General features: G+C 49.7%; 8 protein-coding genes across 8 annotated transcripts; 4 read left to right on the forward strand and 4 right to left on the reverse strand.

Annotated features, from left to right (window-relative positions):
- Positions 1 to 27: 27 nt before the first annotated feature.
- AFUA_3G09560 (DNA polymerase epsilon catalytic subunit POL2) lies at positions 28 to 7,283 on the reverse strand. The gene is made up of 3 exons (XM_077804392.1): positions 6,540 to 7,283; positions 6,239 to 6,378; positions 28 to 6,184 (listed from the first exon to the last, which is right to left on the reverse strand). Exons 2-3 carry the CDS (start codon positions 6,312 to 6,314, stop codon positions 240 to 242), a joined length of 6,021 nt encoding a protein of 2,006 aa, XP_077660546.1. The 5' UTR covers positions 6,315 to 6,378; positions 6,540 to 7,283; the 3' UTR covers positions 28 to 239.
- A 107-nt stretch (positions 7,284 to 7,390) lies between these two features.
- Positions 7,391 to 8,185, forward strand: AFUA_3G09570 (COX20 family protein; the record flags this gene model as incomplete). The annotated part of the gene is made up of 2 exons (XM_749569.2): positions 7,391 to 7,855; positions 7,926 to 8,185. The coding sequence occupies exons 1-2, from the start codon at positions 7,498 to 7,500 to the stop codon at positions 8,183 to 8,185; spliced, it is 618 nt and encodes a 205-aa protein (XP_754662.1). The 5' UTR covers positions 7,391 to 7,497.
- Positions 8,186 to 8,463: 278 nt separating this feature from the next.
- Positions 8,464 to 9,288, reverse strand: AFUA_3G09580 (uncharacterized protein; the record flags this gene model as incomplete). The annotated part of the gene is made up of 1 exon (XM_749568.1): positions 8,464 to 9,288. One exon carries the CDS (start codon positions 9,286 to 9,288, stop codon positions 8,464 to 8,466), a length of 825 nt encoding a protein of 274 aa, XP_754661.1.
- Positions 9,289 to 9,749: 461 nt separating this feature from the next.
- Positions 9,750 to 12,069, reverse strand: AFUA_3G09590 (chaperonin-containing T-complex subunit CCT6). The gene is made up of 7 exons (XM_749567.2): positions 11,823 to 12,069; positions 11,668 to 11,762; positions 11,593 to 11,614; positions 11,494 to 11,535; positions 11,425 to 11,445; positions 11,198 to 11,371; positions 9,750 to 11,135 (listed from the first exon to the last, which is right to left on the reverse strand). Exons 1-7 carry the CDS (start codon positions 11,862 to 11,864, stop codon positions 9,909 to 9,911), a joined length of 1,623 nt encoding a protein of 540 aa, XP_754660.1. The 5' UTR covers positions 11,865 to 12,069; the 3' UTR covers positions 9,750 to 9,908.
- A 12-nt stretch (positions 12,070 to 12,081) lies between these two features.
- sik1 (snoRNP complex protein NOP56) lies at positions 12,082 to 13,936 on the forward strand (the record flags this gene model as incomplete). The annotated part of the gene is made up of 3 exons (XM_749566.2): positions 12,082 to 12,411; positions 12,476 to 13,595; positions 13,652 to 13,936. Exons 1-3 carry the CDS (start codon positions 12,248 to 12,250, stop codon positions 13,934 to 13,936), a joined length of 1,569 nt encoding a protein of 522 aa, XP_754659.1. The 5' UTR covers positions 12,082 to 12,247.
- Positions 13,937 to 14,281: 345 nt separating this feature from the next.
- Positions 14,282 to 15,349, reverse strand: AFUA_3G09610 (putative histone acetyltransferase (MysT1); the record flags this gene model as incomplete). The annotated part of the gene is made up of 1 exon (XM_749565.1): positions 14,282 to 15,349. The coding sequence occupies one exon, from the start codon at positions 15,347 to 15,349 to the stop codon at positions 14,282 to 14,284; it is 1,068 nt and encodes a 355-aa protein (XP_754658.1).
- Positions 15,350 to 16,138: 789 nt separating this feature from the next.
- Positions 16,139 to 19,329, forward strand: AFUA_3G09620 (RNA recognition motif domain-containing protein; the record flags this gene model as incomplete). Its single annotated transcript, XM_749564.1, has 3 exons — positions 16,139 to 16,357; positions 16,416 to 19,150; positions 19,272 to 19,329. The coding sequence occupies 3 exons, from the start codon at positions 16,139 to 16,141 to the stop codon at positions 19,327 to 19,329; spliced, it is 3,012 nt and encodes a 1,003-aa protein (XP_754657.1).
- Positions 19,330 to 19,462: 133 nt separating this feature from the next.
- On the forward strand, positions 19,463 to 23,054 carry AFUA_3G09630 (asparagine--tRNA ligase SLM5). Its single transcript, XM_749563.2, has 2 exons — positions 19,463 to 20,008; positions 20,076 to 23,054. The coding sequence occupies exons 1-2, from the start codon at positions 19,550 to 19,552 to the stop codon at positions 21,333 to 21,335; spliced, it is 1,719 nt and encodes a 572-aa protein (XP_754656.1). The 5' UTR covers positions 19,463 to 19,549; the 3' UTR covers positions 21,336 to 23,054.
- Positions 23,055 to 23,332: the final 278 nt, after the last annotated feature.

A 23,332-nucleotide genomic window follows, 5' to 3' on the forward strand; every position in this document is an offset into this window, starting at 1 on the left:
CTTCCTACTTCAGTCTATTGATCTCAGATTTTATGCAATTTCCAGCCCAGAGATACTCTACCGGAGTGTTAACATTTTATTGATCGCGAATAAGATCACTATTGCCTGAGATGTAAGAACGCCTTTCCCAATGACCCCCCATCACGCCTCGCAAATGCCGTGGTATAGCCAACCCAGAGTATATAGTTTCAACAGTCAACAGAAAACATAAGGGATAGGGAGAAATAGGAGACTGAGCATTACATTTGCTCAAGGACACCCTGCACAACACTCTCCAGGAGCTTCAAACCATGAAATTTGGATACGCTGCTCAAAAGAAGAAGCTTCTTCTCCACCTCATTTCGGTCCATTGTTTCCACCCAGTGGCCACTGCATGAGCAATGTTCCATGAAATCGCTGATCTTGAGACCCCCGCACTTGGAGCATTTGAGGTCCTGTGTCTGCCAACCGACAATCAAGCCTTGAACTTGGCCGATGAGAGCCTCTTCCTGTGCTAGTCGATCGTACTCTGTTTGACAGAAAGGGCACCGCCAAGGCTTGGGCGCTGCTTTGTTTGGGTCTGACCCCATCTCTGGGAGCACATCTTCGTCCCGGCACAAGTCCAAATCACGGATCAGACAGCAGGCATTGCAGGAAAGTTCAGGAAGCTTTAGACTTGCCCCTGGGTTCTCGAACCGGCCTTCTTTGCTGAACTCACGTACTTCGAACATCGCTAAGAGCTCCCGACGTAGAAGCCGAGTCTCTAGAGTTGTTGTCTTCGACAGACTCAATACCTGCATCAACAATTTGACAAGTTCAAGAACAGGGTTGCGCTTGTCGTTGTTGGGATCCACTAGGACTCCAGGAAGGACAGGGAAGACGTAGTCGGATGCCAGCTCCGGATGAAGCAGCTCATCTCGTTGGCGCCGAATGAGGCCGGAGATCTGTTTCTTGAGAGGCTTTGAAAACTTCTCCGCCAGGATTGACGTAATTTCGTCATTATCTTCGTTGTGGTTCCCGACTGGAAGCTGTGTAAGACGAGGTGTAGATGAATCATCCGAATCGGTCCGTTTGAGACCATGCATGAGTTCGATATATTCCACAACCCAGTCATGGAAAATCGTTTGCATGGGAGCTGGTAGAAAGCGACTAAGCTGCCAATGCATCACAGTCTCCAGCTCCTGGTCCTCCGATCCGGTCACTTTTCGGCATCCCTTGCCACCATAATTGTATTCGTCGTACCAAACGAGATAATCCCAGTACTCTTTGATCTCAAGATCGATAAAATGGAATGACGCATTCGCGCGGATGGACTTCAGGACATATTGGCTATATGCATATGCGTTTCCCACCTCTGTCTTTGTAGTCTGGAGCAAAAGACGGGTAGGGCTTGCAAATATGACATTTGAACCGACGCGCCTGAACTCAGCCATGAGCCGCTGAAATGATTTCCTGGACAGCATGCGCACATAATCATGCAATGATCGATCATAGAGACATGAAACCGGGCTCTCAACCCATCGAATCAGATGCTGCACCATAATGTCGGCCATATTATTCCCTTCACAAGCCTCTGACCACCAATGCTTCACCATTTCGCGGAGCACGACAGCGCCAGCTGAAGCAAATGCCTTCTCCGAGTAGAGAACGCCAGAGCCATTTGCGTCCGCTGAGGGCTCCGACGATGCCAGAAGAGTGTCTGCCCCCTCCAATTCATTGATGATCGAGGAGGTCAGAATGGTGTTGATTGAGAGGTTCCGAACCTCCAATTCAATGCAGACAGTGTTATATGCGCTGGGCACGTTGACTGACGGCATCGAAACTCTCTCCAGGGAGCCTGTGACATCGTCTTTCTCGTAACCCGCGTGATCAGGTCTTGGACCGTTAGACCACCAGAGGACAACATTGTTTTGCTGGAGTCGTCTTGCATATGAAATATCAATGAGATACCGAGGATCGTCATTCTCGAGATTGCAAAGAGGTACGTCACCATATCTAGCTAGCATGGTCAAGTGGTGAATCCAAGAAGCAAGATACAAGTAGTGTGTCACCAGTCGCTTAGCAATAAATGATTGCCAGCCCAAAGGTGGAAGGTCCATATCCGACACTTCGGGCTTTACCGGAAGCACCGGGTACTCTTTCAAGATGGGAATATCATGGCACAGGCGGTGTCTTTGATGGGACTGTATGACCATGATGACGGGCTGAGTTTCTTCGCCTTTGAGTTTCTTGATCAAGTCGCCGATCTCCAGATACGCCTTCCTCCTAGTCGTCACTTGGGTGGTCTTGAAATGAATCTTCTCCTGATATTCAAACGCGTTCTGAGACTGGTCTCCTCCCATGTTCTCCATTGTGCGCGCACGAAGCTCTGCGTATATCTTATCAACATTTGGCAGGCCTTGAACATCCCTCGTGCGATTGAGGATAACAATGTGCGCTTCGCTCTTTGTGGTTGAAAATAAAGCGAATATCTGCCTATCACCCGAGAGGACATGGTAGAGGTAATGGTAAACCAAGGGTGAGTTCAGAAGATAAGGTTCATCAGGAGTTGTATGGCATAACGTCGAGAGATTGAATCCTCGATCCAATCCCTCACCAAGAACTCCGCGTTGTTCTTCATCGAAGGTGCATACGCTGCCTAGCTTTAAAACAGCGCGGACACTCAGAGGGATGTTCTTCTCGTACACTCCTTCGATGCTGGGGTGTTGGAGAAGAGCGTCTATTTTGTCTGTTTCTCGCAGGTACGTGTCTTCGGACAACGTCAACTTGAATAGATGAACCGATGGATGGCCGTTAGGCAAAGTGTGATTGACCTTTTCCACCTCACAGTCTGGAACATCAACATCTGGCAGAGAGTCCCGTTTCAGATTGACGTAGATCTGTCTGGGAACCTTGATTGTAAGGGCATGGATTTTCCGGTCAATCAAGACGAATGCCCGGACAAGGCCAGGTCTACCTGTTTCACAGAGCTGAAGAATTTGCCACGTATTGATGTACAGCAGCTCTGCTTGATTCCTGAAGAGATTGCTCAAAGAATCGGTTGCCACATTTACGCGTTCTCCAAAGAGCTGGCGCCGACGAGCCCGAGCTTGCTTCTGAATTTTCCATTTTTGTTTCTGATACTTCAAGAATCCAACGTAGTCATCGTTCAACGAAGGCATTATGGCTGGAAGGCTGGCAAAAGGATCAAGCAAGGTCTTTGTCAGACCCTCGGGGTGTTTTCTTTTCTGTGAGATCTTGCCGTTTGGTGACGACTTTAATTTCTGCGTCGAATTCGCAACAGCTTCCCCAATGTCGCCGTGATGTTGGACACGATGATCCAGGATGTTTGTTGAGATGTTGGAAAGTGGGTTCTTTTCTGTCTTCCCAAACATATCGGTCATCTTTGTCTGCTTGAACTTGTCCTCCTTCATATTGATCCGCCGTTGGAGCCAGTCAGGGTGGGCTACCCGGGGGACTGGATTGCGGACTTTCTGAAGTGCAGCGGGAATGGTGATCAGTTTCTGTACAACGGAGCCCAATCGCTCGAGGTAATAGTCCCAGTCGATGACGCTTCGAGGATCCATATCTCCGGGATCGTCTTTCAACCATTTCCTCAAAAAGAATCGCTTGACAGGCTCTTCCGCTGAAAATATCGTCACTGGAATGGCTCGCTCTGTGACAGGTGTGTTTTTTGGCTTCGCAGAGATGATGTACTTGCAGTTGAGACCCTTGTCCTTCACCATCTGCTCTCCCAGGAATTCTGCTAACCGCCGTGCCGTCGTGATGGACGTTGACTTCTGATTCCCATACTCTTCCAGAGTCTTTGTCATGCTCCTATTTTCAGAAATGAGTTCAATAAGCTCCTCATCGGCCAGTGTTGCGCCATGGTCATAGAGGACATCCAGCCATCTATCAGCGACTCGAGCAACAGCAGCATAGGTTTCTTCCAGGGTGGATCCTTCCAAAAAGAAGCGGAAGATTTGAGTCTGAAATATTTTAATCAACTTCAGCTCTCCCCTTCGCTTGACTTCGAAGCCCTTCAATTCAGCCAAGGATCCATCATGATTGAAAACAGCATAGCGCTTTTTCAAGTTCTTATCCTCCTCTTTCGACGTGGGGAGGATCATCGCTTTGTAAGGGCCATCGACTTCAAAGAAGATAGAGTTGTCGCTATGCGTTTCATATCGGAACGTCTTCGGGTCAACGAGTGTCTGGTACTGGTGATTGGTGTATTTGCCATGCACGAGGTGATTTAGCATGACGCAGGGATATGATATACCAAGCTTCTTGCCATTCTTCAGAGTGAACGAGAAATCCTCGGGAAAACTTCCAGGGAGCATACACCAAATACCGTCGGTGTCGAGTTCCAGTGGCCGGCCGATACGTTCAACGAGTTCTCTTGCCATTTGGATAATATGAGCGCCAGTAAGACACGTCACACCGGCCATTTCCATCGAGTACCACCGAGATCCCTTTCTCATGACATAACCATAAAAACTGTTCAAGATGACTTTGTGGGCAAGTTGCAATGAGTCGAACAGCACAATCATCTTCTTTGCTTCTTCAATCTCCGCTGCAGAAGCACCTGCTGCTTTGAGGGCTTCAGTCTTTCCTTTCCAGACTTTCTGCTTTCCTTTGAAATCGTATCGTCGATCACGAAAGCTGCGAACAGTATCCACATAGAAAGGATTCTCACGTTGGCAGATGATTGCCTCGCGCACAATGGTTTTGCTATCATGGATCTTGTGATAAATTTTTTTGCTATAATCTTGAAGGCGCTTCTTGATGATAGCAGCTTGTTCCTCGGCGCTCATCTCGCCAAAGGACCTCATCGGGCTGTTCTTAGTTCGCCCAGGGAACAGCTCATTTGCAACAGCTTGTCTGATCATGTTGTATTCGTCACGCTTGGCTGGTAGGAACTCACCACGCCAAGCCCACGGTAATCTCCTATCGCACGTCTTCCCAGGCCTATTGAAGTCGCACGCAGCGCAATCAGATTCCTGGATCATGGAGTCCGGTTGCAATCGGTTGGTGATCATGATATTGGGATACATGGAAGCAACGTCCAAGTGGTAAATGGAAGGGACCTCGTCCCTGTGTGGCTTCTCCCTGAGATTGACCAAGCGTTCTGCGATCTGTGCCTTGACGTCCTCATAATTTACCACATCATCCATGGATTTCTTCTCTTCGACCTCAATACTAAATTTCAATGCCGCATCGAGATCTCGGAGTAGTTCGTCAATAGCAGTGGTATCGATGTTGAATGTGACAGGGATATCGCTTCGAAATACACCTGCTTCGATACTTTCGACGTGGCCACCGACATAGGTCTCTGATTCCAGAAGATGACCCTCGTAGAACGACTCCGGGGGATCTTTGTGCTTGTTTGGAAGTACAATTTCGCCCTTGTATGCTTGCACCATTAGCAGCATTTCACAGAGTGTTCCGGTTCCTTTCCGCAGCGTGTCATCAGGATTGAGTGGAATGATTGTACAAAGCGAGAAGATGAACGGGTGCACATATTTCATATACAGATAATATGTCGCCACAGCATCTGAAACTGAATATTCAGCCAAAGTTTGGGGGCGTTCGCTTGCATAAGGAGTCATCAGCTCTGGATCAAGCTCGTCAGGGTCGTAACCAAGCTTCGCAACAGTGACCGCTTTTAAACCACGGCTTCCTTGAGGAAGGTAACTGTCACGGTTGACCCAGGCAAAGCAATCCATATGCACACAGTGGTCGCTTTGGTAGATATCCTCGCTGTTTTTGCGAAAGCCGATCTCCTTGTACATGTCGATTCCAAGCACGCTAGCTCTAGCTTCGACGAATGGCCAATCGAAGAAGTCACCGTTGTACGTGGCAATGACCGTCGGCTTCGCTTCTTTGATGTGCTCGAAAAAGCGCTCGATGACGCTTCGCTCATTGGGCTCGTTGAAAATCATAAATGGCCCGCTGTACTCGGGCTTGGGCGTATACTCAAAATCGCGAATGTCTTCGGACACTATCTCTCGATTAGTTATCAGAAATCCTTGGCCGTCAATCATGTAGGAAATCATCATGATCTGGTCGATCACAGAATCGGGGAACTTCAGTGGTAATTTTGTCGTTTCGATATCGAAGGCGAGAATCACTGGATCAGCACGCTGAAGTCGTTCTTCTAGGCAGGTCAATGAGATAACACCGTGCTTCGCTTCAACAGTGTACCATTTTCCAATTCGAATATCTTTGGATCTGTCAGTCGTTGTTTATTGACAAATATGGGGATTTAGTCGCCCACCTTTGTCGATTGCCACCCGAACATGGTAGGGAACATCATATTCTCGAATATCAATAATATAATCACTTGCATTCATATTGCTATTAGGTCGTGACTCGTTAATCAGTTCATCATCGAAGAGATCGAATCCGGCATTTGCGCTTGGAAGGATTAGCTTCGCGTCAAGTCAACAGGACCATATCGGTCCTCGGGACAAAACAAACCTGGAAATCTCTGCATAAGTATCCATTACATTCACATTTTTCTTGTTCTTCTCTGCCAGTGGAAGCAGCGTCTTACGAACGTCCAGTAGATGGCTCACATTTGCAAAGTTGAGCTGAAGGAACGTTCGACGATGCCCAAGTAAATGGTTCGGCAACTGGAGATCCTCCTTCTCTACCCTTTTTATCGTTTTGATCAATCCCTCGAACATCCTCCGGCACCATTCTTCGACTTCCGCTTCATGACCTTTCTTCACAGCGAGGAGAAAGTATGGGTCGTACTCCACCGTCGCCTTGAAGCTACCACCTCCATCCTCCAAAAAATAGTAATCCACCCCAGCACGTCCTCCCGGAACGTTCGGATCTTCTATCGAGGTGCTATGCATATTGATGAGCCAGCCGACTCTCTTCTCGCCGGATTCGAAGCGGGGGAAGCCCAAGGCTTCGTCGATACTGTTTGCCAGTCGAATTGCCTCGAATTTCTCATCTTGGGACGTAGCTTCGGTCGACCTTAACGACGAAAATTCGACTGTCTTTGTACGTTTGGGCTTGAAGCTCGCAGAGCTGGACCGGAACTTGTTGCCATACTTGCTGGGTTGTCGTGTAGGCATAGCGGCGGCGAGGCCCGCGGTTGGGACCGAATATCAATTATCCAACAATTAGATTGTTGATGAGCATGGAACCTGAAATTTTAAGATCAATGCAGCGAGTGTCTAAACATAGCAGGGTGAGATATCTGTCAATGGGTTGGTTATATCGAAGTAAGCATGTCTCCTCCGTATCTATTGACTTGACCACTGCGGGCTGCGCAGTTGGCTAATTTTGCCCTGTTTTCCGATTTCGACGCGTTCGCGTTTCTACTTTACGCGTGTCGTCAAGCCTCTTTTAGAGTGCCTGGGGCAGACGGAAGAGCTAGCCTGATTTGTCTAGAAGTCTATAGATTCGGACATGGGTTGATCCGGTATAACCGTCGTTCCGCACTTTGTCTGCCCATGTCGACGAAGTCATTACCTTGCCGAATATTCTCTTATTCGAGCAAGAATTTTATAATTTCAGAAGATGGCTGACGATACTCGGGACCCTACCTCACACATTCCTGTCGCGGGCGAAAATGAACAGACAATTTCCGGAGACTCTTCATCGTCACGGAGAAAGACAAAGTACGAGCTTCCAAAGTCACAGGTCGGAAAGTTATGGGAAGCGTTTGGCAATCCAGAAGAATCGGCAAATGTATTGGCAAATACAGCTTACAATGGGGCGAAGAAGGATGCGAACGACGTCTCAGTCACCGAAGCCGTGAAATCAATATCTTTGAAAGAAGTCACATCATTCTATAAAGCTCCATGCGCTCGGGATTCATTATTGCTAGGGATCGGTGCCGGGTTCGGTATCGGTGGGTTGAGATGTGTATTAGGGGGTAAGCTGGAGCTTTTACAGTGAAGCGAACCAACAGATGGGTCTCATATCTAACTCTGGTTTGCACTTAGGTCTGCGCTCAATGTGGACTGCCTGCAACTGGGCCGTTGGGGTGTTCGCTATCACCTCCCTCGCAGCCCACGAATTCTGCCAGAGGCGACGAGTCCAGGAGTTGGACGGCATGAAGCAAGCCGTGGAATTGATGAAGGAACTGAAGCTCAAGAAACAACGAGAGAAGGAAAAGCAGATGGCGGAAGAGGCTGCCCGCTTAGCCGAAGAAGAGAAGAAAAGGAAGAGTTGGACAAACCTATCGAATTATAAGTTCTGGTAGATATATGGCGCGGCACAATGCTGGGAGTCACGGAGTTTCTGCGATGTCACTTGTGGTGTAATGTAAAATAGCAGATAAAGTACGGAGTACATATTTCTAGAGACGCGATTTCCAAAGTTGCGGTCATTCGAATGACGCCCAATATGATCAATCCAAGAAAAAATATGCATCATCGCTTACTCAACTCCACTCGCCAGCCAAGGAAAAAAGAGAAGAAATGAAAGAAAGCCAAACGCAAAACGCCAGTCCAGCTAAATGCAGTTTGGAACCGAATCTTTTCAGAGATTGAATTTGACCCTCTTCTGAATCGTGCCACTTTGGATCGAGCGAAGTTTATCAAATCCGTGACCGTCACGCTTTTCTCTTCGCTTTTCGCGCGCTTCTCTTGCTTCTCGAGATTTCCATTCGGCCACCTGCCTTTGTCGTTTTTGCGCTCTAGCCCAAGCGATTGCTGCAGTAGGCTTGAAACCGATGCCGTTGATGCCATATCCGTCATCATTTGGATCATTGGGGTCATGACCAGTTATTTCAGAATCATTCCATGTAAGTGAATTGTCCTCCATTGTGCTGTCAGGAGACGGCGAACCCTGCTTATGACACATCCTTGGTGTGTCCCCCGAGGTGGCTTTTCTCTTACGGGGGCTCGAAAGAGACTTTTCCTTGACGATTGAAGCTGAAGTTGAAGCCGATGCAGCAGAATTTGCATTATGAAGGTGGTCATTCTCTTCCGAAAACCCATTGGAGCCAAAATCGCTGGGTTCAGTAGAAGTATTCTCAGCCATGTCATGAAGACCGGTGTATGAGTCAACCCAGCATTTCGTGCGAAGTGAGTCTACGAATGGGTCCTTGTGCAGACTTGCATCCGAATTAGACAGACTTGAATTATTTTCACTGTGAATAGCCAGCGCTCCTAGGCGACCGGCAACTGCGGCTCGAGGACTGTGCCTCCCTAGATCCTCTTCTTCGAGGAGTCTCGCTTCCTGATGGCTCGCAATCGAGGCTGGTGAGAAGTAGGAAGCTGGTGGGCTGTCGCAGCCTGAGTCCGACGATTCTCGCTTCCGATAAGGGGAGCCGATTAACATCGTCGGCCGACTCGGGGGCATTATTATCGCGGGGCTGATCTGAGAGCGGAAGTGGGGGCATTCCTTTGCTGAGGTAGGTAGCAGCCAGGAACCCTTCAAAACAGGTCCAAAGCAAACCCTCCAACCCTTTGGCTTCTTCGTTCTGTCTATCGCACTGTTGAAGAAGAAAGATGAAGTGAAGCCATTCTTTGTGTCACTGAGGGGAACATGGGGGCTTGGACCGGCATAATGTCTGATGGAAGGGGGAAAGGCGAGGGGAGGTTCATCATTGGACGGAGGTTAAATGTAGGTTGCCTTACTAAGGGAGATATAAGGTGACTAAAACTACCTTATGGCAAAGGTAGGCATGCTTTATCTATCTTCAGTCACAAGTCACTAATACTTTACTGGTCCGAAGCAGAAACTGGCTGTGTATTTACTGACAAGCCGTTAGATAGTAATGATCATTGCGGTATGCTAAGTTCATGACTCGGAAAGGCATTTATCCCTAAGGTCCCTTCAAGCAGATGAAGTTCGAGTAATACGAGGTCAAGCGTTTCAGGTGATAATTATTGAATTTATTTGAGTACATTTTAGGCATAATTGCTTCGATCTTGCAAGCATGACATGTCTCTTGTAGCCCTTTACACGTAATAACTGCATTACTCATCCATGCCACCAGGCCCACCTTGTTTGCTCATCTGTCTGGCCTTGAGCAGTTCGTCACACAGGAGTAGGTTAGAGGCTATACCAGTGCTCGATGCGATGCAGTTACGCAAGACCCGGTAAGAATCGAAGACACCCTCCTGCACTGGATCCATGGGCTCTCCCGTCGTCAAATCTAATCCGACCACATTACCCTCTGCACGCTCATCCTGCAGAGCAGCCAGGGAATCCTGGATGTCGTGGCCTGAATTGGCAGCCAGGGTCTTCGGAATAACCAGAAGGGCATCAGCAAAAGCAGCAACGCCCCACTTGGCTTTGCCTTTGACGGATCTCCGAACACCTTCAGATGACAGGTGATGAGCGCAAGCGACTTGGTAAGCGCCAGCACCAGGAACAACGCAGCCATCGACAATGGTGTTGTAGACAGACCGTAAGCCGTCGCGGACTGCATCCTTGACCTGAGCGATGGTGTGTTGGTTGGGCCCCTTGATGAGAATGGTAACAGACTTGGGGTCCTTGACCTCTTCGACAAATGTGTACTTCTCTTCTCCGAGCTGGTGTTCGTAAACCAGGCCGGCCCATCCGAGAACATCAGGAGTAAGGTCATCCACACTGTTCTGAGCAACACCACCGCAAACCAGTTGGAGTCGTTCCATGTTTCTCCGTTTAGCTCTTCGGAGAGCTAGAATTCCGTTCTTGACGAGGACATCCAAGCTCAGAGGATCAATACCCTTTTGATTGATCACGACAAAACCTTTCTTGGGGTCAGTACCGCAGACCTGCTTCTTCAGTTCCATGATCTTCTGCAGTTTAGCGTCCACGAATTTCCGCTCGCTCTCCACCAGCTTGTCCCTCTGCTCGGCCGAGGAGTAGTAGAAACCAGAGTTGATTTCCGACTTCTCATATTCCAAACTGACGTTCAGAGTCAAAATGAAAGCATTCTCAACCCTCTTAGGCATATCAGGGTGCCTTGCGCCGTGATCTAAAGCGAGACCACGGATGAGCTGTGTGTCAGACGCCGTCCGGTGCTGCATGGTCATGATCTCAACCATGTGCAAATCGGGTTTCTCAGGGGCTCGGTGAATGGCAAGAACTGCATCGACGACATCCGGTGTAAGCTTTTCAGCAAGGGCGCTGTTCAATTTTGTGGCGAGCGACGTCCGAGCAACAGAGAGCAACAATTCACGGTCAATGTTGCGCTCAATCTTAAACTGGTCAAGGAACTATACAACGAACATTTCAGCCTCTTGTCAAACAAATTAAGGTATTTCTATTCATTACCGACCTTGAGAGCTTCATTCTTGGCAATTTCGTAACCATCCGTGATAACTCTGGGATGCAGCCCCTCGGAGATATACCGATCAGCCTGCTTCAAGAGCTCTCCGACCATCAGGACAACGGACGTCGTTCCATCACCAGTAATATCGTCTTGTGCTGTAGCGGCGCGGGCAATCATCACCTTGTTCGTGTAAGTAATGAATGGTATCCGAGCTCGAATCGCGGGTAGCTTACAGCTGTTGGGTTTTGGATTTGCTGCGCCAGTTAGCATGGGTTCACAAGGCATTACAGAGCATAACCTACCATCTCTCGCAAGAGCACATTGCCATCCTTGGTCAACTTGATCTGTATGGAACCGCCGTCAGATAACGTATTCTTCATTCAAAGAGGAGTGGTCCATACTCCGCCAGCACCATCCACCAACCTACTTCGTGTCAGTACGTTGTCATTATTGGACCATTCAGGAGTGAAACATACATCTTTAGAGTACCAGAGGGGCCCAGATTAGACTTCAAGACATCCTGAAGACCCTCACCAGCGCTGATGTTCACTTTCAAAGCTTCCGCCCTCCGCTGTGCAGTGTCAGTGTGTGTCTAGATAACTTGAGGGGCAGTCCGGAGCTGTTCCCATACCCTCGACTCGGCTTTGGGGTTCAGTAGCTGAGTTGCAGACATCTCTGCAGATTGAAATCGATAACAGACAACAAAAGAGCACACGGAAGTACTCAAAAGGAAAATAATCCCTGTTGATATTTGTCGCCCAAAAAAGAAACCTGCGTTGGCACAAACTGCTGGTAGGCCCCGGCGAATGCGGTGAGCCTGAGTTTTGGCAAAAAGCCCACATTCGATGTTCGCACTAGCGCCGCCGCGAAAGAAAAAAAAGAGCTCTGATGGTTCGGACACTCCAAATCCACCTTCCAGCCCTTTTTCAACTCCACGTCGGGACACAACAAGGCTGCAATCGCAGGTGACCAGTGACTGCGCAGTGGGCTTGGGTACTCGGCTCAATTAACTGACTTTTCTTTCGTGTAATTTTGAGGAAATTAAGACGATTTGCCATGGCCGACTACCTTTTGTTCGAGGGCCCTATGGGTTACTCAATCTTCAAAGTCACCCACCAGGGAGACAGCGTTGGAAATCGCTTGAAGGAAGTTCAAGATGGTGTGAATGATCTTGCAAAGTTTGGCAAAATGGTCGAGCTCGCCAGTTTCCTGCCGTTTGAGTATGTTTCTGACCATCTATTCAATTTTTTCTCCTTCAAATGCGTATATGCTGACAAATTCTAGAAACAACAAGCAGGCTCTCAGCGAAATCAACGATGTTTCGGAAGGTGTCGCTTCTGACACTTTAATCAACTTTCTCGAATTGAACCTTCCAAAGGCCAGCAAAAAGAAGAAGATCGTTCTCGGGCTTGCTGACAAGGCGCTGGCTTCAAGTATCAAATCAGCGTTCCCCTTCGTCGACTGCGAGACTGGAGACACCAGTGAAGTTGTGCAAGATATGCTTCGTGGTATCAGGCTGCATGCCACTAAGTTGCTAAAGCAGCTCCGTGAGGGTGATATGGATACTGCCCAGCTTGGTCTCGGTCACGCCTACTCCCGTGCTAAGGTCAAGTTCTCCGTTCAGCGCGACGACAACCATATTATTCAGGCTATTGCAATCTTGGACCAACTCGACAAGGCCATCAACACTTTCTCTATGAGAGTGAGAGAGTGGTACTCGTGGCACTTCCCCGAACTTGTCAAGATCGTTTCGGATAACCAGCGCTACGCTCAGATTGCACTCTTTGTCAAGGATAAAAAGACTCTGACTGATGAGAGCTTGCACGATCTAGCTGCTCTTGTGGATGATGATGAAGGTGTTGCACAGAGCATTATTGATGCTGCCAAGCACAGCATGGGCCAGGAAATATCTGAGTCGGACATGGAAAATGTCATTGCGTTCGCGCAAAGAGTTGTCAGCCTTTCCAAGTACCGCAAGTCGCTGCACGCTTACTTGGTTTCCAAGATGAGCGTCGTTGCTCCTAACCTTGCTGCGTTGATCGGAGAGATCGTTGGCGCTCGTCTGATTTCGCATGCCGGAAGCTTGACCAACTTGTCCAAGTATCCAGCTTCCACCGTGCAGATTCTCGGCGCGGAGAAGGCTCTTTTCAGAGCTCTGAAGACCAAAGGAAATACCCCCAAGTATGGACTGCTGTACCACTCTTCTTTCATTGGCCGAGCTGGCCCCAAAAACAAGGGCAGGATCTCGCGATTCCTTGCGAACAAGTGCTCTATCGCTTCCAGAATCGATAATTTCTCCGAGCAGCCCTCGACCAAGTTTGGTGAAGTCCTGAAGAAGCAGGTTGAAGAACGCTTGGAGTTCTATGCTTCTGGCGCACCCCCTACTAAGAACGAAGTTGCCATGGTATGCTGGATTTCCTCGATGAAGATCTTATATGGCCAAGTCACTAACCATCACAGAAATCTGCCATGGATGCCGTTCTAGCCGATATGGACATCGACGCTGATGACAGCGACAAGGAGATGCAGGACGTCGATGACAAGGCTGAGAAGACAGAGAAGAAGGAGAAGAAGGAAAAGAAAGAAAAGAAGGAGAAGAAGGAGAAGAAGGACAAGAAGGACAAGAGCGAGAAGGAAGAAAAGAAGAAGAAGCGGAAGTCCGACGTTGGCGAAGGCGAATCCGAGAAGAAGAAGCGCAAGCACGACAGCGATGCCGAGCCGTCCAAGAAGAAGAAGAAGGTCTAAGGGCAACACTCTATGTTGGGACTAAAAGGGCGTATTCGTCGCGGCGTTTGTAGGGTTGATTTGTCTTGTGCGATTTACGTTGTTTTGAATTTCCTTACATCTTGTTGTTCTGAACGACTCTATTGGGCTGGGTATTTGTAAATTATATGATTGAAGCCTTTGTCGTGCTGAGTCTCTATAGTCCATAGAATCTCATTTGATTCTAGCTATTTTGTTTCAAAAGCTGGATGTCCCTCTTTTAGAAAGGAACAGGTCTAGGTATCATACGTCTGACAAGTGGTGAGGGGATATTGATTGTCATCATTCATGAACTCATCAGCCTGACTGACGAAAGTAAAAATATCATTATGCAGTATGTGAATCCTCCTCTTCTTCTTCCTCCCCTTCACCCGCGATACTATCATTCTCATCAGGAGTGCCTCTAAGGGCCCATCTGCCGACAAATCTTTCATCCCTGACCGGATCTCGTAGTGAGACTTTACGATTTTCCATCCACCGCAGTAGATCTGACTTGCGGATAGTGGCATAGTGATCGGGCACATCGGCAGCCTGTTTTGCCTTACGCCTTTTGGAAGGCGTCTCAGGTTGAACAACGCCCATTCCTCTGAGGGCCGTAATCACGTCCTCCGTCAGCATCCCAGTGGCCTCCCCTATATCCCTAACCGTCATGAAAGTTGCTGAATGCCGTTTCCGAGTCTCTCTGGCTGGCTGTGTCTCTTGTCCGGAAGCATCTGTATCGTCCAACAACAAACGCCTTCCGATCCGTTCTTGCCAGAAGCGAGAATAGCTGCGCGCACCCATATCACTCAGCGGTTTCTCGGGACCGCCTATGAAACCAGCATCTTCTTCCCAGGCACTGATTTTATAACTAACACCCATCAATAACTTTCCCAGCTGCTTGTGTTGGTAAGGTGGGAAGACCAAAATGCAGGCAAGGTTGTTTGCGTCCCAGGACAGTTTCTCCTTGGAGAAAAACCCTAGAATATGGTATTTTTCGGGGTTCCCGGGATCGGTGAACGTGAGGATGTAGTACAGAAAAGTCGCGACGTCGAAGAATACGGATTTGTGGTCGAGAAACAGCTTCGCGAAGAGCGAGAGGTTTTGTGCATAGAGCTTGTGTTCGTCTCCATCCACCTCCCATACTGAAAATCCGCCATGTTCGTAGACCTGGGCGCCGGGAGGTGTTGTCCGGTGTTCGCAAAGTCGCATATGCTTCACATGGCTGTTGACGTCGCACGAATAACAGAAACACCAGCAACAGACATACAAACGGTCTGTGTCTTTGCTCACGAGGTCTTCGGGATAGATCGATTGATACCAAGTTTTGAATAATAGGTCACCTAGTACAACCTGTTTCAGGTTTCGCTCGGTCGGGGATTTCACATGGGGAGACGCGCCGTCGGCAGAGGCCATTGAGTGAGAGAGGAAATGGGGGACGTATTGAGGTTCAAGGCTGTGTGAAAGAGACAGTTGCAACGGTATGTATGCGACGCTTCCTCTGATGCTGAGCCATCTGCGTAGCTGCTGCTGGGGAGAATTCGGAGGAGAAGCGACGTCAGGGTGTGGTTTAAGTTCCAGCGTGCAAGACAATAATGTTCAGAAGAGATATTCCCAATGGAGTCCTGTGGGGGAAATGATAACACCGAGAGTCGCTACCCATGCAAGATAATTGTATAAGCACAATCAAGGTGAATGCTCTATGGCCAATTGACAATAGATGCTGTTTTGGCCGTGTTCTAATGGTGGCCACAGCATCTGCCTTTTCGTGGGGTGTTGCTCTTGCATCTTTAGCTCTGTTCCCGCCCATCTGATTACCTACCCTTCAGAAACTCCAAACGCCAACCGCATGCGTAATCTGTTGCCTGCTCTCCATCTCTGCTTTTATGATTTGATGGGTTTTATGCACGAGCCGTGTCCAGCCAATATCATTTGATTCTCCTCACTTCTCTTTGTCGTAGTGAACCAGGATAATCTGCCGCCAGTCAGAAGCTCTGGTCTTCTGTGTTGCCATCCACAGGCAGCAGCATAGCTGCGGCCTCGTCAGCTTCTCGCCGCACCCCCATGCTATCTCTATCTATATGAAGCTTGTACCTCTCGTCATTTTTCTAGTCTACTATTCTTTTTGTTCTATCAATATTTTTTCGTTATCCATCTCAGTTGTGTCCCTATTGACAACTCTCCGATCGGTGGCTATCAGCAACCATGTTGAAGCCATTCAAGATAAGAGATCTTCATGCATCTCCAACACAAGAAGATGGGAAGAACCCTCTCGACTGTTTCCCGCAAAGTGACCATGGTCACAGTACCTGTAGGCGCTCGGGCGTTGTGCAGCTCTCAGCCTCTGACTACGATGAGGTCGCATTGTCTCATCCCCGAGCCCGGTTGACATACGTGGATGATGATGACGGAGATATTATCACTGTAAGTGATATGTTCTGGTTAGATTTACACATTCAGTCTTTAACACATATTCTCCTAGGTCGGATCATCTCTTGAGCTTTCTCAACGTCTTGACGAACCTATATATAATATGCCAACCCAGTCGAACCCCACACAAGATTCCACGATTCCTGAGACAATGCACATCTTCGATATTCGCCGATCCAACTCTGTCACTGAGCTATGGAAGCGGTTTGAGTATAATCCGGCTGGCCGGGAAACAGAAGACGCAAAGAAGGCAGTCGAATCGACATCTGACAATTCCACTCCTCCTTCACCAGACGGCAGGGTATCGAATGCTGGTCTGGCCTCAAATGAGGGTTCCGAACCGCTTTTGGCAGCATTTGAAACAGAGATGGCCAAGATCCTAAGCGCTTCAGAGCCTCGCAATACAGACAATGCTGAAGAGATTCCTTCTTCTACGGAAGTGCCAAACGAGCCTCCAAGCTCCGGGAGACGCACAAATCCCGCTCTGGCCCTGGCTCAGGCAATGCACCACCTTATCAACGGAGCTGAAATGATTGGCTCCGAAGTGAGGTCAAGATTGCCAGAGTTGGAACATCAGTTAGAGCATCATCTGCAGAACGCGCAAAGAGTCCTGCCAGAAAATGTCGGGTTGACTGTCCAGGCAGCTCTTGCGAGTTTGGATGCTCAGATGAGGAATCTGACCAACGCACTGAACAATGCAAGCAGTGCAAGGGATCGGAGAACCAGCAACATGTTCCGGGGCGACGTTCGCACACCTGCAGACGCTGTAGACAGCCTATATAATATGGCTTCCGAGCTCGGCCAGATGGGACACACACTATACTCGGCCTTTGAGACTGAGTTTGGTTCCCGTATTGGAGCGAGAGACGCAAGTCAGCCATCGGATGAAAGTCTCCAAAAGCCGACGCCGGGTGACGAAGCTGCAGTAAACGGAGATCCTTCGGCTGCAGCTTCGGTTTTGAGCACTAAGACTGAAGAGACGGCGAAGATCCCGCTAACCGCTGAAGAATCTGATACAACTTCAAGAGGGCAGGGAAGTAAAAATCGGGAGGAGCCGCGACCATCCAGCAACCGGACAGAGGAGCCTGGTCGTGCACAGCGCGTCCCATCGCAACAGGACGAGCCATCAGAGCTCCCCGAATCAGTTCGTCATAGCGCCCCTACGTTTGATCTTCCTTATAGACCTCATCCGTGGCGCCGTTGTCATTCCCACCACCATCATCCGCATCCTCATTCTCGTCCCCATCCGCCGCCCCCTCCTCCGCACAGCCATCACGATATTCCCCATCCTCATCCTCCTCACCTTCCCCACCACTATCATCAACATCAGCCTCGTCCCTTTCCTCCGCCTTCCCCACCGCATCCACATCATCATATGCCTCCCCCCCCTCCCCCCCCTCACCCGTTCCATCCCTCGCATACTCCGCGCCCATCATGGGGAGCCCACGGCCCCTTCCGTCCATCATTTCCGCCTCATCCGCGTGCTCACGATCATGGATCATGGCGCTCCGCGTGGCCATTTTTCTGGCCGCACCAGGAGTATCAGTCTGAAGCGCCGACAGTTGCTATGGACCAACTCCCCGACGCTACCGCCAGTGCACCCCGTCCTGCAGATGCAGTGTTGTTCATTGGCAATGTAGGGTTCAATGTCAGTGAGAAGACAATCAGAGATGTATTCGCTGCGAAAGGGTTCCTTGTTGATGTCCACTTGCCTTTGGACGCCGAAACCAGGAAACATGCAGGCTTTGGTTACCTATACTTCCCTTCAATTCACGCGGCAAGGGCGGCATTGGATGCCTTGCAAGGTACACACATTGATGGTCACTCTATCAATCTGGAACTAAGTGACCATTCGCCAATTACGTCCCTCCATCGTGACCACCCTTCAGAGTTGGACCACGCTCGTCGACCATCGGAGCTGCACAGCTCGGCTAGTCCATCTTCGGGAATACAGCCTGAGCGGCTCGAGGTTGGACAAGATCTCAAAGCGAGGGAGGCACGACCGATTCCTCTGAGTGTGACGGATCTATGTTCGAGCAACGAAAGCACAGATCATGAACCAAAAGGAAACAATATCCTGAGCACTACACCTGACAATTTCCCCCGTCTCACTCGAGACTTAGAGCAGAGCCGCTTTCCTCCCCTGTCTCAAATAGATGCTCGTGTTCTAACACATCACCGTCGCGACCCAGACACATCAATGTTGGGTGCGTCGGCGCCCGCGTGTGATGCGAGCCATGGGAATGACGCCTCTGGCAGATCGTGTCAACTGCAAGGTACCTCAGGCTCGTTTCCTGACGATGATAGCGATGGGACGCGGTCAGGTCCACTCCAAGAACTAGCTCAAACCTCAGGCGCAGGTCATGATGATCACTGTAAGCCTCGTCGATCGAAGAGTATGAGATACCTGAATCGCAACGGAGATAAAAGTCCCTCAAGAGCCTTGAGACGGCGGGCAACTGAGCGACATTCCCTACGCCATGGTACACGGAACAGTGCTGGTGGATTTCACGACGAGGGATGCGCATACGACAACTACTCCAATACTTTCGGGTACTCTCGCCCTCGGAGCCTGCCCGCATCGCAGGAAGAAATCTCCGTCCCGGATGAGAACGAACAACAGCTTGATCCAAGACAGAGTGCTATTGACGACTGCGTGGTTAGTCTGATCGGCCTAGGATACGAGAATACATTGGAGGGTGGTATTCAACGGATTGCGGTATATGCAGCCGCTGCGGACGGCAAGATATCGGACGCCATTGAGATGATTGAGGAAGAACGCAAGGCGTACGAACAGCAAGGTCTTTGAATCAGAATGCTGCACTTGTTTTCTCCTTTACACCTCTCACCTCTTCACGGTCTCGTCGCTTGTGATATGACTTTCTGCTGTTATACTTGCTTGGTTTAGCAAACGATGTGCGCGTCTGGCCGCTGTAATGCCTTGTAGGCGCACTTTCCCCCAGTAATTTCTTACAATATAAGTGATTCATGAAATAGTTTTAATTATGTCTTGCTTCTCGAACAAGCCCAAACAAACGTAGGACGTGTACTGATGACCTCCGCGACCGTGATTCTGCCGTGCGGAAACAGCAGCACTCGGTCCGAGCCGAACTGAGCGGAGAAGATACGGTCTCAGCAACACAGGCATCATCATAACACAACTTTTTATCCAATCTAGTCAGAGATATGCGGACATGGCAGCGGACCTTTGCCACGTCTGTTGCCAGACTAAATAGTAACGCAACAGGGCGAAGTGGCGGTACCACTCTCCTGCGCTGCGCCGAAGTTCTCCGGAAGAGTCAGGCTGGGAGCAGCAGTTACGAGGATCAAGAAATCAAGATCAACGGTTTCGTTCGCTCTGTTCGAAAGCAGAAGCGCTTCGCATTCGCAGAGATCACAGATGGTTCGACTATTGAGCCATTGCAGGCGTTTCTGAAGCCTGCGCAGGCGGCAGGGTACGTTGAGAGAGTCGCGATGACGGTGTGGATATTGCGGCTTGAGTTAAGTGCTGATGGTGGTTGTAGATTATCTACGGGAACGGCCGTCGAGATCTCTGGGTTATGGAAGGCTTGTCCGCCTGGTAAAGAGCAGACCCATGAACTTCAAACGACTGAGGTGAAGATTGTGGGCCAAGCAGAACCAGAGGTACGTTGCCCCGACCAGATGAGAGGTGACGAGGGTAGGATCTGACTGTTCACTACTTTTTTTCCAGACATATCCTATACAAAAGAAATACCACAGTCCTGACTTCCTCCGGTCGATTCCCCACCTTCGTCTACGAACCCCCTTCAACTCCGTCCTCTCGCGATTTCGCTCTGAATGCCTATACCAGCTGGGCAATGTCTTTCGGGATGCGCCAAATGGCGGCTATGTGCAAGTTCAACCTCCATTGATTACATCATCCGACTGCGAAGGAGCTGGGGAGACATTTACAGTGCTACCGCGTGAAACAATTATGGATCCCAAGTCGGAGGGGAACCATTTCTTCCGGGCGCCCAAGTACCTGACGGTCTCGTCGCAGCTCCATCTCGAGGCCTACGCAGCTGAGCTGGGAAACGTCTGGGCTATCTCACCGACCTTTCGCGCGGAGAAGAGCGACACGCCACGCCATCTCAGTGAGTTCTACATGCTCGAGGCGGAGATGAACTTCATGGACGATCTCGACTCCCTGACGGATGCAGTGGAATATGTAGTCCGCGATCTTACTCGCCGGTTGTACCAGTCGCCGGTCGGCCAAGAGATCCTGACTGCCAAGCGGTCAGGCGAGAGCGGCCAGGACGATGCCGGGAATGGGGCCGTGCCAAACCTTCGACAGCGATGGGTTGATCTCATGGAGGGGCCTCGCTGGCGACGAATCACCTATACGCAGGCGATGGAGTTGCTCGAAGCGGCAGTCGCGCGGGGAGAGGTCTCGTTCGAGTATGCTCCTACGTGGACGGAAGGCCTCCAACTCGAACACGAGAAGTACATTGTGGACGTGATCAACGGGGGCCAACCGGTATTCGTGACGGACTATCCCAAGGCCATCAAGCCGTTCTACATGGCGCCGTCCCACGTGGCCCCCGGCAAGGAAGAGGACATCCGTGCGCCCGGTGAAACGGTCGCCTGCTTCGATCTTCTCCTGCCGGAGGTCAGCGAAGTCGCGGGCGGATCACTCCGTGAACACCGCCTGCCCAACATCATCCAGAACATGCGCGATCACGGGTTGATCAAGCAGCGCTTATATCCTGCGGCTGGTGCTGGAGAGACGCCGACGACCCAGACGGCCCCTGAGCAGCCGTTATACCCCCATCTCCAGCCGTATGAGGACTTGGGGCATCTGCAGTGGTACGCGGATCTGCGACGGTGGGGGAGCGCACCGCATGGAGGATTCGGGCTTGGGTTCGACCGGTTTCTCAGTTATCTAGCTGGAGTTTCGAGTGTGCGGGATGTGGTGGCTTTTCCCCGATACTTTGGCCGGGCTGATTGTTAGTTAGTTAGCCTTTGCTGTGCGGAGTACTCTGTAGTCAAATGTACGATATGTATTTTAGCAGTATGAACGAATAGAACTCCTTGGTCCTGGCACCACGCCAAGCAACACTTGAGCATTGATCCTTGGAACCCAATCTAGGGACCTAATCACAATAATACTCCATACGCAGGAAAGACTACCATTTACCAGGCCACCGGTCCCAAAATCTTGTCAAATCCCCGTGACCCGTCAGTGCCATGACAGGCTCACAGATGATGATAAGCACTATCCGTGACTAGCCCACCCACACCGTGATAAACCTTCGAGAGCCAACGCCAACCAACGCCCCCAACCAAACCCGGGACCCAAGAATAAAGACGAATCAAAAGTCCCCCTCAGGTTCGCACAGAGCCTAAAACGAGAAACAACTCTAACCCACGCAAACGCCATCTCGCCTAATCGACGCCATCGTCGACGATTTGACTCGTATCCACGCCAACGGGTCGCACATGAGGGATCCGACCGTCCAATCCTGGAGCTGGCCGTGTCGTCGAAACAACCGGACAAGGGAGCTCGGTGAGATGATGGAGACTTTTGAGTCATGAGTCCTAGCTCCCATCTGGTGTTTCTAAACTTTAGGCACTCCGTACTGCGTGGAGCAGCGAGCTTGGGGAATGACATGCGCCACCTAACCTAAATCTAAATCCTTTGTAATCTCTACTGCGTAACGAGGGAATTGTATCCGACGAGAGGAGTTGATTCGAGGGGACAAAAAGTCTGGATTCCAGTTGCATATGACGGGTGGTTGAAGGCTATCTATGCGTACTTCCAAGCTCTGTAGGCTAGGATGAGGTGAGCGTTGTTCGTTTGAGGGCGAAACTTTACATCCCTTGTTGTCTACTCCGTAGATACTCCGTAGATGCTAGCCTGTAGGATGACATCCCCTGCATTAATGAGGCGATGTGCCGCAGGATTCGCCATTGAAGATCGGTGGGAGTCAGAAGGAATCTTCCCATGATCCTCTGGGACTTTGGTGTTCTGTTCTGTGTACTCTGTGGATAAAGACTAGATAATCATGACAGAGACTATCTTGATGCTAAAGTTCCACGTGGGCCGTCTGGGGTACTGTGAACTGAGACAGGAGCAACTCGTAAGGTAGCCAACTATTTCGGAAATCGTTCTCAGCCAAGCCAGCCTGGTTCATGGCTAGTCCTCGGCAAAGGCGGTGCTGGTCTTGTTGGTCATTTCTAGTGGAGAGGATGAACGATAACGAACGTTAGATCTAATCCAGAAGTTCCCGATAACCTATTAGAGATGGCGGATATGAGTCGAAAAGGAAAACGGAAGCGATGGATAGAACTCAATATCTCCTCCAGAACCAGGATTGTGTCCTTTTGAATTATGTTAGGCATAAGGAGATGTGAACAGCATAATTGAGGCTGTGCCCCTCACAACTCTTTCCAGGGTCAAGAGCCAGAGTCAAAAGACTCCCAGCCGGTGATCCAACGGGCTCTCTATCCTCTTTGAGCAGAATCATAAGACTGTTGTCAAATTGTCCACAACCGGGAACTCCGGAAAAGGAAGATCGGAGGCAACGGAACTAAAGCAAGGTCCGAGAACAAGTTGCGGTCTTGGACGGACCCTCGCTAAAGTCGCTACCGAGGCATTTGGTGTTGGATGAGAGTAATAGTGGATAAACTCCACCCTGCGAGCATTCTTGGGTTTTTTTTTTTTTTTTTTTTTTTTTTTTGGTGTGTGTCCCCCATGTTATTGTAGGTTCATCATTATTAATCATCATAGAATGCTAAGAACAACACATCGACATCTAGGTACTCAGAACTTACGGAGTATAGAAAGTGAAATGCTGGAAACCAAGGTACTGGTGAGATATAATACAGTAATTAACACCTGGCTGGTTGACACACACTACAGCGTCACTAACAGGCGCGGAGAAATGCCAAGTTGCCAACCTTACTGGTGTTAAGCATATGGAGCTCGGCCTGGAGGCGCCTCGCATG

This window comes from Aspergillus fumigatus, chromosome 3 (genome assembly GCF_000002655.1).
Source record: "Aspergillus fumigatus Af293 chromosome 3, whole genome shotgun sequence".
NCBI classification, from domain to species: Eukaryota; Fungi; Ascomycota; class Eurotiomycetes; order Eurotiales; family Aspergillaceae; genus Aspergillus; species Aspergillus fumigatus.